The sequence below is a fragment of the Chelonia mydas genome, chromosome 2 (assembly GCF_015237465.2).
Source record: "Chelonia mydas isolate rCheMyd1 chromosome 2, rCheMyd1.pri.v2, whole genome shotgun sequence".
NCBI classification, from domain to species: domain Eukaryota; kingdom Metazoa; phylum Chordata; order Testudines; family Cheloniidae; genus Chelonia; species Chelonia mydas.
The window spans coordinates 149505652-149521573 of NC_057850.1; the positions used below are offsets into that span (position 1 = coordinate 149505652).

At 37.7% G+C, this 15922-nt stretch overlaps 1 protein-coding gene across 5 annotated transcripts in view; it reads left to right on the forward strand.

Annotated features, from left to right (window-relative positions):
- Positions 1-15524, forward strand: part of LOC102935237 (histone acetyltransferase KAT6A) — a 62259-nt gene extending 46735 nt beyond the window's left edge. For 4 of the 5 annotated variants that reach the window (XM_037893414.2, XM_037893416.2, XM_037893415.2 and 1 more), the window contains 7 exons: positions 1008-1137; positions 4037-4082; positions 4758-4832; positions 10867-10974; positions 12638-12734; positions 13903-14328; positions 15217-15524. In XM_037893414.2, the coding sequence (XP_037749342.1) occupies positions 1008-1137; positions 4037-4082; positions 4758-4832; positions 10867-10974; positions 12638-12734; positions 13903-14328; positions 15217-15296 (962 nt within the window). In that variant the 3' untranslated portion in view covers positions 15297-15524. The remainder of the gene's footprint in view (positions 1-1007; positions 1138-4036; positions 4083-4757; positions 4833-10866; positions 10975-12637; positions 12735-13902; positions 14329-15216) is intronic. The other variant, XM_037893417.2, reaches the window with a different exon arrangement.
- The last annotated feature ends 398 nt before the right edge of the window (positions 15525-15922 follow it).

A 15922-nucleotide genomic window follows, 5' to 3' on the forward strand; every position in this document is an offset into this window, starting at 1 on the left:
CCTTCATTGACAAGGGACTGTATACCTCAAGAAGTTTTTTCTATATCTAATTTCGGTGGTTCAAGGAGTTGCATATTCAGTGGCCTGCTTGGGGCAAGAGGGCAGCGTAGGACAAGACAGAAAATATGAAGAGATGATTTAGGGTCTTTATAAATAACTGAATAGGCTTGATAAAAGACACATCAAAAATCATAGAATCATAGAATATCAGGGTTGGAAGGGACCTCAGGAGGTCATCTAGTCCAACCCCCTGCTCAAAGCAGGACCAATCCCCAATCAAATCATCCCAGCCAGGGCTTTGTCAAGCCTGACCTTAAAAACTTCCAAGGAAGGAGATTCTACCACCTCCCTAGGTAACGCATTCCAGTGTTTCACCACCCTCCTAGTGAAAAAGTTTTTCCTAATATCCAACCTAAACCTCCCCCACTGCAACTTGAGACCATTACTCCTCGTCCTGTCCTCTTCTACCACTGAGAATAGTCTAGAACCATCCTCTCTGGAACCACCTCTCAGGTAGTTGAAAGCAGCTATCAAATCCCCCCTCATTCTTTAACAATGCTTTAACAATGCTTTTTTCCTTTAAAAACACTAGAAATTAAATGTAAAAATAAATATTAGTGCATTGCTAGGGTAGACATAAAGCATGCAAATGCGACAATTCCATAAGATATCATTTCTACTGCAATCCTTATTCTGGCATGATGCAGATATATAATATTTTCCATTTCTTTGTTCCTGGGTAAAAGATAAACCTTAATGTATTAGTGTGTATTTACTATATACCATAAAATATAGGTTGTGCAACATGGCTCAGTTATTGTTGAAGTAAAAACAATAACTTCTGGACTTCCACACTTTTGAATGCTTTATTTTTTTGCTTAACGGTGACTTAATGTTTGAGTTTTATTTTAATGTAAGGACATTCCAATCAAATGCTACTTTGAAAACATAAGATTATGAAAAACTGTTAACAAATATACCCAATTGTTTGTTTTAATTTTTTTCAGATGGAAAGGATACTCAAGATGAACAGGAAAAAAGCCCAAAAGAACATCTGAAACCAGTTGAAAAGCTAAACGCTAACAATGCTGATGAAAGCAACAAAGCTGATGAAAACAGCAAAGGCGATAAGACTGAGTAAATTTAAGTTATTTTTAAAAACTTTACTTTTCCAAGAAAATTACAAGACCAGCATCTAAATCAAATTTGTCTTTCACAGAATTACCTCTGCAAATCCGCCCTATAATAGTCTCATACCTCGTGAGGTCAGGAACTATTTAAAAGCATTTTAATTGTTAAAGGACATGTTTGTCAACCCATAGGACCAGTCATGTTCCAGCTGAGAATAAGATAGACCCATGTCTTTAATTCCTCTTGTTCCCCTGGCGACACACACTTCTAATGGTTAAGAGCCAATACACCCGCATTGGTTCTTTCCACTCTGTGGTTAAAAGAGCATCAGCTTTTTTCCCCACCATTCTGTAAAACGTTTTGTCTTACAGAGTTGCTGTATCTATACTTGACACTTTGTAAATCGAGCTGGTGGGATTTGAACATGTTATCTATGGTCAGGAATTCTCTATTTGATCCCTCAATGTTAACTACCTTGTCATTCTCCAGAAATCACCTTTCTTGTTGCAGTCATTTCACCCAGACGGGTGATCTAAATTGAGGCCCTGATTGCTGATCTTTCCTTTATGTGTTTTCACAAAGATAACTCAGTGCTTAATCCTCAACTTAAATTTTTATCCAGAGTGGTATTCAAATTCCATCCTAACCAGATCTCTACCATTCTGGCTGTCTTCCTGAATCTTATGGGCTGCTTGGTAGGACTAAGTTGCATGTTGAGAGGGCCAATAATTATTATGCAGGACCAAACCCTTCTGGAAATCATTCCAGTTGTTCACCTCTTTTTAAGAAAAGCTCAAGGGAAATTATCTCAGCCCAGCAATTGTTAAATAGAGCCAGGACAGTTATGAAAAGGCTCCGGTGCCAGAAGGATTCAAAAGTTATTCTATTAACATAGTAGTTGTCACCACATCTTGACTCTATACTGTTTCTTTCAGTTCACATCTTTATTCAATACTGTTCTCTTAAAACTGGAGCAAAATCAGATTCTCACTTGTGGAGGGCAGTCCTTTAGTCCCTTTTCAGTTAAAGATTCTTACAATATCTACCTGGAGATTTCTATTCTCCTACAGTGAGATTGCTAATCTCCTGCTGTGGCTCTGCAGGGACAATCCTGTGAAAGAGCAAGTATATTAAGCACTATACAAACACCGTACATAACACAATGGGGGCCTAGTCCATGACAGGGATTCCTAAGTGCCATGTTTATTATCTAGAGTTCACAGTGTGCGTTGCGTCAGGCTATCCTTTTCTGATACACCTTCCTTTCATGCTTCTTCGGACTCTTATGCTAGATCTCAGGGAGGAGAGGAACTGATTGAGGTCATGGATCTCTTATATTTGTGGCTGGAACATTCGTATCTGAGGCTGATGCCTGCATGTCCCCTCACAATAGCTTTGATGGTTCCAGGACTTGCAAAAGGTGGCTTTCACCTACAAAAGTGCGAGTTTGCAGAAACAGTACCGATACTAAGTAACCTTACCCATATAAATCTACACTTAGGCCTGGTCTACACTGAGGGGGAATCGATCTGTTACACAACTTCAGCTACCTGAACAATGTAGCTGAAATCGACGTATTTAGACCTATTCACCGCGGTGTCTTCACTACGCTGAGTCGACTGCTGCTGCTCCCCCGTCAACTCTGCCTGCGCCTCTCGCTGGAGTACAAGAGTCGATGGGAGAGCGCTCGGGGGTCGATTTATCGCATCTAGACTAGAGGCGATAAATCGACCCCTGCTGGATCGATCGCTGCCCGCTGATCCGGCCGCTAGTATAGACATACCCTTATATACTCAGCATCTCTGTAGTTACATATGAAGTTTATTTTGTATCAATTTATAACCATAAATTTTATGTAAAGAAAACTTGTCTTAACTCATAAAGCTCTTATATGAATCCAATTATACTGTACTTAAAAGGCTTCAGTATTACACAGTAATATATTTAGAAACCTTATGGTTTTAGTACTGCACTGAGAGTTTCTGCTTGATGTTATTTAAGAATATTGACCTGTGAGTTTAAAATTGAAGATTTCAGCCTTTATTTTATAAATTACACTTCATTATTGTACAAAAAGATGCATAAATCAGTTTCATAACGAGGACAGGACATTTCTATTCCAGATCTTTTCTCCCACTAGCAAATATGTAAGTGATCTCTCAGATTGTATTCTAGTAACATGATTCATCAAATTATAAATTTGTCCCAAACATTAACTATTGTTAGAGAAAATATGCTTGTGAAGGAAATGGGCCTTTGGTTCCTGCAACAGGTAGAGTTAATAATGGACAGTCTCGGTGAGCTGAAGTTTTTGCCACGTCGAATTACTCATATTCAAGTCATCTGTCTACTTCCTGACCTGGGATCATGTTGGCAGGATTCTGAGTTGGGTATCTGTCTTAACTTGGCAATTCCTAGCATATCATAACTTTAATAACAAGTTAGGAAACATGAAGTTCAGATAGATATTAAACTTCTGTCATTAGGGAAGGGAAAGACAGTAATGAGTCCCAAATGTTGTTTTGAATATCCTTTTATTTTTCTCAGTTAGTGTCATGTTAGCATTCTTGCTGTACAAGACACAAAGATTAAGACAATCTCTTCCCAATTTAAAAGAAGCCAGAATGCACTGTCTTTTTCTATTATTATTATTTTATTTTATTAATTTTATTATGAATTCACAAATTGTGGGTGCCACATAAAGAGGGGTTTGAATGAGGAGAGCAGTAGATTTGTCAACTGTAATTACAAGAACATTCCATACCTATGGGACAAACAGTGTTAGATTGAAAGCAGGCTTTTGTATTCACTGTCTTCACAGTAATTTTATTGACTGTTTGATTACTCTTTTTCTGTAAATCAGTTAGTTGAACATTATATATGTGTATACTGTATATTTCAAAAGGTGTGATGACAGCAAACAATCAAAAGGTGAAGACAAGGAAATCCAGGTGAGTATTTGATCTGTCAGAAGATTGTTCCAGTTAAAAATAATCCTTTATTTCCTTTTAAGTTTTTTCTTTGACTATGATGAATAAGAATGTTGCAGACCTGTATTCTGGCATATGTAATAGCAGCAAGTTAAATTAAGACAGTAACTTTATGGAGAAACATTTTATTTTTATATTTTGTAGTAGGGCTTACTATTTCCCCTATAATACATACAAACTTCTGTTGCAAACATCTGCGATAGTAAAAATGCTCCAGTATGAATGTACACTCTAACTTGAGTTAACAGAATGGTTTCATATTCGTTACCCGTGGGCTGTACATGGCCCAACCAAGCATTTCATAAGGCCCAGGGCCTGCTTCAACACAATATACTAACGGAGAATTCATTAGCGTTTTGTCGTCATGTTTACATCATTTTAGTTTACACAAGTGTGTAAATAGACAATATTGTACATAGGTTGTTTGTATCTAAATACATATGAAACAAGCTGAACTTAAAATATAAATCAACATAGGTGACTTTAAATCTTGTTAAAACATGTACAATCTGTTTTGCCCACACAAGGTTGTGCTTAGGTTTATGTGGCCCTCCTGCGTAATAGGGTTGGGCACCACTGACCTGAATCATACAAATAAGAAATCCTCAGGGTGTTTTTATCTCTGTTGTTTTACAGGATAAAGAGAAAGATAATGATGATGAGATACAATCTGAAGAATTCACCAGCCATGAAGAACTATTAGGATATTTGGTAGGTGTTAAATTTATGTTGAGCCAAGTTTGATGGAAAATTTAATGAAATATTTAATGTAGCGTGTAGTTGATTAAGACTGTAGTCAAAAAGTAGAAGATACATTGAATGTAAAACATAGGTAGTCTGTTAATTAAAAAATACTACTTTTATGTATGATGATTCCACCTGGAACAAAAATTTGGATTGAGATTCTGATGGGAAGAAAATCTAAGAGAAAATATACTTCAGGTGTGCTGGCAGTTTCTCAGAGACCGTATCAAAGACGTAACAGCAAACTATCCCAAGGTGAAGGTAAGATAGGAAGAACAGTAAGAGGCCAATATGGCTGCATGAGGCACTCTTTGATAGCCTAAAAATAAAAAAAGGATCCTATAAAAAGTGAAAATGTGGACAGATTGTGAAAGATAAGTACAAAAGAATAGTACAGGCATATAGAGACAAAATCAAGAAGGCTAAGGCACAAAATGAGTTATATCTAGCAAGGGACATAGAAGGAAATAAGAAGAGGGTCCATAAATACATTAGGAGGAAGAGAGATGAAGGAAAGAATAGGTCCACTGCTTAATGGGGAAGGAGAATGAATAATGGACAACATAAAGAGGGCCAAGGTGTTTAATGCCTGCTATTTCGCTTCAGTCTTCACTGAAAAGGTTAATTGTGACTTGATGATTAACACAATTAATATTAACAAGAGGGAAGGAACATAAGCCAGAATATGGAAAGACCAGGTTAAAAAAATTGAGATAAATTGGATGTATTCAAGTCAGCAAGGCTGTTGTATTAATTTAAATGGAATAAATGGGCCAAAAGAGTCAAAGATTAGCATGACCCTGTCACTATCCAACAGCAAACAGTGTTAAACACAGTTTGGGGTTTGGTATACAGAGAACTCAGCCTGCTTAATACCATGGCAAACACACGAAAATGGCAGAGGAAATTCAGTGTTAATAAATGCAAAATAATGCACAATGGAAAACGTAATCCCAACTATACATATAAAATTATGGGGTCTAAATTAGCTGTTACAACTCAAGAAAAAGATCTTGGAGTCATTGTGGATAGTTCTCTGAAAACATCCACTCAATGTGCAGCAGCAGTCGAAAAAGCAAACAGAATGTTGGGAATCATTAGGAAAGGGATAGATAATAAGACAGAAAATATATTGCCTCTATATAAATCCATGGTACACCCCATCTTGAATACTGCGTGCAGATGTGGTCGCCCCAACTCAAAAAAGATATATTGGAATTGGAAAAGGTTCAGAAAAGGGCAACAAAATGACTAGGCGTATGGAACAGCTGCCATATGAGGAGAGGTTAATAAGACTGGGATTTTTTAGCTTGGAAAAGAGACGACTAAGGTGGGGATATGGTAGAGGTCTGTAAAATGATGACTGGTGTGGAGAAAGTAAATAAGGAAGTGTTATTTAATCCTTCTCATAATACAAGAACTAGCGGTCACATATGAAATTAATAGGCAGTAAGTTTAAAACAAACAAAAGGAAGTATTTCTTCACACAACACACAGTCAACCTGTGGAACTCTTTGCCAGAGAATTTTGTGAAAGCCAAGACTATAACATTGTTAAAAAAATATATAGATGCTTTCATGGAGGATAAGTCCATCAATGGCTATTAGCCAGGATGGGCAGGGATGGTGTCCCTAGCCTCTGTTTGCCAGTAGCTGAGAATAGCGACAGGGGATGGATCACTTGATGATTAATGATTCTTTTTATTCCCTCAAAAGCACCTGGCATTGGCCGCTGTCAGAAGACAGGATACTGGGCTAGATGGACCTTTGGTCTGACCCAGTATGGCCATTCTTATTTTTTTAACAGTTTATTAAAGATGAAGAAAAAAACATTAAAGCATTTGAAATGTAAAATATTAAAGTTTTTGTTTTAAAAACATCCGTTATTCCCTTTCCCTTTAGCTGAAGAGAGTTTTTAGAAAGAGAACTCCTTTGTTTGACAGTTTTTTACATGGTATTAAAGGTGGCAGTAGCTGTTGAGATGGCTTGGAGCCGTTGTTGCTGAGGCCTGATCCTTTTTCCTAGAAGACAAAACAAGACAAACACATACCAGAGGGGATAGAAGTGAACCGCAAAGATAGGAAATATAGCTTCTGTCTCTGATGTTGCCTCACGCTTGCAACCTTACTGCTGGAAAAACACAGACATGGCACATGGTCTTATTAGCCACTCCAAAATCTGCAAAAGTGTATCAGCATTGGGCTGTTAAAGAGGGAGCTAAAAGTAATGCCCTCAGGTCAGAGGCTCACAGCAGTGTTGTAAAATATGCAGTCCTGGTTGGCAGAGCCAGATTCTTTTATTAGACAGAAGATGAAAAGAGAAGGATAGGAAAGAGAATTAATAAGGTCGTGAAGAAGAAGGTCACGCTGGGGCAGGTGGGGGTGTGTGACAAAGTCACATCCCAGATATTGTTTGGGATTTAGCTAGAACCAGCGGAAGTGACAATGTCATCTGGGTCTCTCTCTTGGCTTGGTCTGGTCAGGATATTTCTCTGGATTAGGATAGCAATGGCACAGTGGTGTCATGCTGGATCTCAAGGTCCCAGGAGATGATGGGGCCTGGCAGTCATGATGAAGTCACTCCTTCCCCCTCTTTCAGTCAGTCAGTGTCTCAGTAACCAGCTTTTCCACCAGTGTCTCTTCTTGAGGACCCCAAAAGGGAGTGATGGTCAGGATAGCCACATCCCTTCATTATTTTGTTTACCAGTTTCGCCTACTTTTTCACACACCAGTTTTGGTTCACCAATTTTTCAGTCCCACACTTTCTCTTGTTCACCAGGCATGATCTTAACACAATCCTTGAGATATATCAGTAGTGCTTTTTGGAGTGGGGGGCTGGGGGGGGGGGAGCGACTAATTCTGTCTCGCTTTTGTGTCTTTTCCCATCAACATTTGTTGGTAAAGGTTATTGTGACATTTTATGAATATTACTTTTTATAGTGGAGCTCACAATTAGGATAAATTTGTAGGCCCAATTATCACAGTAGACCCGATTAAATTAACTGTAGGATACTTACAAATCTAGCTAAAGCAATCACAGAACCATTAGCGATTATCTTTGAGAACTCATGGAGGATGGGTGAGATCCCAGAGGACTGGAGAAGGTCAAACGTAGTACCTGTCTTTAAAAAGGGTAACAGAGAACCTGGGGAATTATACACCAGTCAGCCTAACTTTGATACCTGGAAAGATACTGGAATAAATTATTAAAAATTAATATGTAAGCATCTAGAGGATAATAGGATGATAAATAATAGTCAATACGGATTTGTCAAAAATGGCTCATACCAAACTAACCTAATTTCCTTCTTGGTCAGGTTTACTGCCCTAATGGTTAGGAGGAAGCATGAAATGTGAGATCTCGATTTTTAGTAAAGCTTTTGACACAGTCCCACATGACGTTCTCATATGCAGACTAGGGAAGTGTGGTCTAGATGAAATTACTATAAAGTGGGTGCACAACTGGTTGAAAAGCTGTGCTCAGAGTAGTTATCAATGGTTCATTGTCAAGATTGGATGATATATCAAGTGGGGTTCCTGCAGGAATCTGTCATTGATTTGGTGCTATTCAGTATTTTCATTAATTACTTGGATAATGGACTGAGAGTACACTTATAAAATATGCAGATGACACCAAGATGGGAGGGATTGCAAGCACTTCAGCAGACACGAGTAGAATTCAAAATGACTTTGTTAAATTGTAGAATTAGTCTGAAATCAACAAGATGAAATTCAATAAAGACAAGTACAAAGTATTTCACTTAAGAAGGAAAAATCAAATGCACAAATACAAAATGGGGAATGGCTAGAAAGCAGTACTTCTGAAAAGGATCTTGAGATTATAGTGGATCACAAACTGAATATGAGTCAGGAATGTGATGCAGGTGAGAAAGAGGCAAATATAGTTTTGGGGTGTATTAACAGGAATATAATGGTATGTAAGATGCAGGAGGTAAATGTTCCACTCCATTTGGCACTGGTGAGGTTTCGGCTGGAGTACTGCATCCAGTTTAGGGCATCACAGTTTAGAAAAGATGTGGAGAGAGTCCAAAGGCAAGCTATAAAACTAGGTATATTTTATCTTGAGAAAAGAAGACTGAGGGAGGGCCAAATAACAGTACTCAAATGTGTTAAGGGCTTAGCAGATATATGCGACTGCTGCTTTCCAACAGAGCCTGGCTACTTCCTGGTTCGGGACCCTTCCCCTTACCTAGTCAGAAGAAGGGAAATAGAGTCGGAAGGGGGCTGATGTCAGTTGTAGTCTTCTGCTTAGCAGATCCATCGCACATGGGATCAGTCCTGGAATTTGCCTCCTGCACAAGATTATGCAGAAAACTTCCTTTCCTCTGCCCAGTAGCAAGAGAGCAATGGAAAGTAGGCTGTTTTGTGCTCTGCTAGAGGAGCATTGATCTCAATACCTTATTATGCTGATCCATTCTTGTATCTGGCATCTGTATCTTATAGTTGGTTTGAATTACACGTTTTGGAATTGCTCTTGATGCCCACTAACCATCTTCACTGGAATACTCTGCTGTTTAAATATGAGGCTCTAAATGTTTAGCTTCTTACATTATAGAATTTCTGTTTTTCTCAGTTCACCCACTGCTGTCTCTCCTTGCTTCCTTGTTGAACTTTAGCTTTCAGTTGTGATTTGTTCAGTCTCCTGTTCGTTAGCATCTGGGCTGAAGATGCACCCATCTCCATTGTTGAGTTTTAACACTTTCAGTATGATTGAGTTGCTGTCCCTCTTTACTTGCTTTAGTTAAAATATAGTACGCTTATTGTTCAGGTAATCTATTTGGAGAAAATATGGATTGCATAAATTTTGAGTGATACTTTAGTTCAGCGCTTCTCAAACTGTGGGTCAGGATCCCAAAGTGGGTCGTGACCCCATTTTAATGGGGTTGCCAGGGCTGGCTTAGACTGGCTGGGGCCCGGGGCCAAAACCTGAGCCCCACGGCCCGGGGCTGAAGCCCAAGGGCTGCAGCCTTGGATGGCGGGGCTCAGGTTACAGGCCCCCTGCCTGGAGCTGAAGCCATTGGGCTTCTGGAGTCATGTAATAATTTTTGTTGTCGGAAGGGGGTCGTGGTGCAATAAAGTTTGCTGCTCTAGTTTTTTTAGAAGCAATGAAGAATACAGTGGCTTTCTGTTTTAGAAGAGCTTATATTTTAATGTGATTATGATTTATGATTTAATGTGATTTATGATAACCTTAGTCATCACTGCCATAATTTCATTAGCTCAAAAAAAAATCCACTGGTGTTAGTAATCTATTATCAGATAGCTTCCCTTTACTAAATATTTATTTTCCATGTTTGTTATTAGCTGCTGTTTTGTTTATAGGATTCTCTTTGGAAAATAGTGATGCAAACTCAAACAGAACAAATACTGTTTGTTTTTAAAAGTAATCTCAATTGTCCATTGATAAATTATTTGGTGTATTGGTTGCTTTGTGATTACATAGATATTGAGATACTGGCTTTGACTTGTAAAACCTTGAGTGTCTTGGGACCTGCCTCTCTCTGCATGCAATACTGTCTCAGTTGTGATCAGTAAAGGTGGTCAAGCTGGAATCTTCTCACTTTAGGAGAAGATACGGATCGGGCAGTTTCTGTGGGGGCCCCTAACTTTGGAATTCATGTCCCCCTCTGAAAATAGACTGAGTTTAACCTTTGGGGCTTGCTTCAAGGCTCTTTTATACACTCAGGCTCTTAAGGAAAGCAGCTGAGGCTTAAATTCGCTTTGGGGTTTTTTTTGCTATTTGGGGAATGATAAAGCTGCTGAATTTGTTGATTCTTGTATGAATATTACTATGAGAAAATTACATAAGCGTGTAACTCCAATTGGTACTCTTAAAGGTGTTTCTCTATAAACTGAAATAAAATTTGATGTTACAAGCAAAGCAGTAAGTAATCTAATCGCTCATCTATGCCATAGATGAAAAGTTAGATTGTCTCCTTCGTCTTTTAAAACGTGTTTTGATTTTTCACCTTTTTTTTCCAGCAAAGCTTTGAGATACTGAGTGAAGATGATGCATCCTTTATCTTAAAGGTTACACAAACCCTTACGAATGCATTGGTGGAATATCGGCAACAGGTTGCACCAACAAATGTAATTTTGTATATTTTAGTAAATGATTGAATCTGTCTTGACTTCTGTGACCTATAAAGAGTACAGATCAAGTATTCATACTGGAACAGAATGAACATGGGTGCAACCTCCAAGTTTTGGCCATCGAGATTTTGAAAGATTTATAGTGAAGATAGTATGAGAAAATCACAGCTTTTCCTGTACAGTTGTAACATTTTTGCTTCCCTTTGATTGCCGACTAGAAGTGCATGAAATATTCTAATAGAAGTTATGACAACTTGCCTGATTTAGGGGCCATTTTAAAAAAAGTATTTGAAATCTTGTTCTACATTTTCTTCACTATATCTTATTGAAAGTTTGAAATCCATTTTGGCTTAAAAGTTCATACCTTTGAGTGATACCGTTTTTGGTGCCTAAAAGCCACGTGGGCTGGAGGATTAAGCAAAGAGCTTGAAGCTAGAACATCCTAAATCCTGCTTCTGTCTTTTCCAGTGATTGGCCTTATTAGTGTGTTCTCATATACACGCTATTAAGGCCCAGTCCTGCAAACATTTAATTATGTGCATAACATTACTCATGTGAGTAGTTCCACTAACTTCTGTAGGACTATTTGCATGAGAACACTTCAGTCTCTGTGATCACTCAATTACAGACCTAAAAGTGGCAATTCTTCAACAAAAAAACTTCAAAAACAGACTCCAATGAGCGACTGCTGAATTGGACTTAATTTGCAAACTGGATACAATTAACTTAGGCTTGAATAAAGACTGGGAGTGGATGGGTCATTACACAAAGTAAAACTATTTCCCCATGTTTATTCCCCCTCCGCCTTCCTCAGATGTTCTTGTCAACTGCTGGAAATGGCCCACCTTGATTATCACTACAAAAGGTTTCTTTCTCCTCCCCCCCCGCCCCCCACCGCTCTCCTGCTGGTAATAGCTCACCTTACCTGATCACTCTTGTTACAGTGTGTATGGTAACACCCATTGTTTCATGTTCTCTGTGTATATAAAGCTCCCCACTGTATTTTCCATCGAATGCATCTGATGAAGTGAGCTGTAGCCCACGAAAGCTTATACTCAGATAAATTTGTGAGTCTCTAAGGTGCCACAAGTCCTCCTTTTCTTTTTGCATGAGTAAAGTTACACATGTAGTTAAGTATTTGCAGGATTGGGTATAGGTCGGTAAATATATAATTATCCTAATTTTCTTGTCTGTGTCAAAAGCACGAATAAAACTCTGATCTTTTGGGCCTCCATCCTGTGCCTAATACATTACTCCAAGGTACCCTGCCTCAGGGTACTTTGGAAAATTGGGAATCACAAATTTCCAATAGCATATAAAGCTTTTGCTTTCATGACTGGTGGTTTATGGAGATATGGGCTCTTTAGTATGGTTTTTTTGGCTAGCACATTGTGCCTTTTTGTCACTGGACTGGGACTTAATGAGAGCAAATGTTCTTTCCCTAAAAATTTTACTTGCTACTAACTCTAGCATAACAAGTTTTTTAGATGTACGTTTTTGGAAACTCTTATTTATTTAACCCATCAGTCTGGAATTTTTTTTGGTGAAGATACTGTTCCTGTTTCTTCTCTCCTGAAGTGTTCTACTGACCTAATTTTAAGAGTTGATTGTTTAAAAAACTTGAAAGAAGTTATGCATGCAATTTTCTTTAAACTTTTAGGACTCTTTAGATTCTGAACCAAATCAAGAAAAAACAATTGAACATTCCACAGAACAATCTGATGCGACTTCGGTGGATATTAGTGACTCTAACACTGGTAAAGCTTTAAGAATTTAAGACTCCATTTCTTTAAATATATTTTAACCCTAACATTGAGTTGTGTGAAAACTTCTAGTATTTTTTTTTCTGCTTCACTGAAGCAGAGTTTCAAAATGATCAAGTTCAAGTAATTTACATTAATGGGGTTCTCTTTCTCCAGAGATATAGGAAGGTATATCAACCAATCAGAAAATAAAGCCTATTCACACACTAAATTTAAATGTAGAAATATATGGGACTTTTAAAATTCATGGCTCATTAGATTGTCCCACTGGAAATGAATGGGAGAGTTCTTTGTTTCCTGCAAGCACATGCTAGTCTTTAAATGGACAACAAATATGCAGTTTGAACATTTGCAACTTAAAATGTTCTAGCTCTTGTTGAATTGATAGAGGCTAATTATTTTAAAAAATTAATGTGCTCAGAAAAATCTTTATTCCCAAAGAAAGAATGCAAGTTCTGAAGTCTTAAAACTTGAATTGAAGTAGGAGAAAAGTATGTTTTAAAGAGATTATCTCCAGCATCTAAATGTGCTGGTCTGGAGAGAGGGAAATATGATTGCACTTCCAGGAGGACTGATGAGGCTGGGTCATTGCATGCAAGCAAACAAGTCCATGATTTTGGTGCCTTATTCCTGAGTTAAGAGGGTTCATAGTCAGTCTTTTTTTTCCTTCCTCCTCCTCTCCCCCTTGAAGAGGAATAGACTAGACTCAGGTCCAGTCTACTCACGGAAATTGCAGAGTTAACTAAATTGATTTCTTAGCCAGCTTAGTTAAATGAATGCAACTCCCCTTTATCCAGCAGCTGAACACTTTACAGCTTCTTAGCCTCCTTGGTTCTGCTCCTGATATATCAGTACAAGAAACTTGCGTCTTTCTACCGAAGGAGTTCATTCTTGGGACTAACAGGTTCTGTTTTTGTCATACCATCTGGTTTGATGGGGAACACACTCCCATGCCAGTAAGTAAAAATATCCAGAAATTCCAGTGCACCTCCTTTCGCTGTAACTTTTTGATAAGGTGACAATATTTCCTAAGAAGCATAGCATCTTAAAATTTCAATTAACATGCCATTAGTGAAACTTGAAATTACCTGCAGTATATGAAGTTTTGGAACTATGTTCTTTTTTTGTATACATAGTGGAAGTAACTTTTTTTTCCTTGCAGGGTTTTCAGCAAATTATGTGTCAGACAGGAGGGAGCATCCTGCCCAACAACCTTATAACAACACCGCAACAAAGTCTAATGTTAGTGGAACATTCATGAAAAAGGATTCACAATCAGTGAACTTTTCAAAAAACAGTGCTACAAATTGGAAACGTGGGACTTTTCAATCCACATTTAGAGGATTAAGTAATGAATTAGAGTCTGCTGCTGAAGAGCAATATCCCTCCTCTTCTCAAAACATGTTTAATAGGAAGTTTTCATCTGCTACTGAGAGAGATGCACCCCAAAACTCTTTAACTGATTCTTTGAGAACATCATATGAAAACGATGTCACTACTGAATTTTTCAATAGTGTAAGAAATATGGATGCTGCTGAGGTTACGGCTACTCTACAGAAAATAGCAGCCACAAATCCAGCCTTCAGAGGTAATCTACTTGCATATGTATAACTTAATTTTGTTTGTAGTAATTTTTTTTAAATGGTATTGTCAAAGTGGAGTAGAGCTGTACAGATAAAGTGTATTTTGTGGATTTATAAGGACAGAAGTTGTTGTCTTCTTTTAGTTCTTAATATTTTCAACTTGCCACTTGGTCAGGACCCACACTCTTTCTTAGGGGTGAATGTCAAAATGCTTGTTCTCCTCTGAAGATGTCATATGTATCTTAATTTTTATTGCCTTTCGGTATTTTCCTGTAAGCTCTTAGTAATGTTAACAAGTTTTTCCTATCATGAAGATTCAATTGACTAAAACCAAGCATGCCTTCTTTTAATAATAATAATAAATAATTAATAATAAAAAAGTGAATCTAGGACTTGTATGGTAGTTAGTATGATGTTGTCTTTAGGGTTTGAGATTTATGGCATGTAAGAAGCCTTTGCTTGTACAATTCTTAGGAACATGTGTACTCGTACTCAGTAATATTCTCAGTAAACAGCTCTTAATCAGGAGACAAGTATTTTCATCTCTCACTATAAGCTCCTAAGAGTCCCAGCTTCTGAACTCTCCCATATCTCTATATCCAACTCTTCTGCTACCCTCCACCGACAAGCAGCTTATCCTCATTTCTAAGCCTCAAACACACAATTTCTATGTCCACCTGAAAATTTGGTAGCATTCTGATCATTAAGACTCCTGAGATAATTCTAATAAAATATGTATACATTTGTTTCATTTAGTATGAAATCTTCCAAAACTCATGAAAATGTCCAGATGTTTCATTAGTACATTTATGTATGTTTGTTTTAAAATAATCATTATTAGAAGAACTTTATCAGCAAATCACTCATCTTCTCTTCTCCCTTTTTTATTAAAGGTATTAACATTCCAAATGTGATAAGGATCTTGACTGAAAGTGGGACTCTTAGAGCACCAAACAGCAACAGCGCGCAGTGATATGGGAAAACAAGAAGTGAAATTAATATCGGAATGTGTAAACTGAAAATTTGTCACTTGTGTGCAATTAATTTCAGTCTGTACAGTGTTACTTGTTATAACTCCAGAGTAATAGTTTGATTTTGCAGATTTGCGTGTTATATTTATTTCTCCCAATAGCTGGAATTTCTGTATTTGTGGAAAGAGACTATAATGTTGATTAAAAAAAAATATTTTTCCTTTGTTAAAGATTATCACTTTTTAAAATTATCCCAAAAAATGGTTTAGCAATATCTTGGCTCGAAAGCTTTTGGGTTTTACATAGTGGAGGGCTAATCTTTTTTCTTAATTCTTCATAAAAATAACTAAAGAAAGGAATTGCATGGGTAGAGTAGAATATACAGGCTTGAACCTTCTAGGTCATTAGTTCAAATTTGACTCAAGATTATCTGTACCCGAAAGATACTTCCTTTTGCAGCTATTCTTTGGCCACTGGACCTGATCCAAAGCCCCCTTTTAGTCAAGAGAGAGACTCCATTGATTTACGTGGGCTTTGGATCAGGCCCCGTCGTGTGAGATAAGATTATAATGTCAGTCTGGTTCGTGGTTGAAGTGTCCAAATTGCATGAAACCCATCAGTGTTGGAA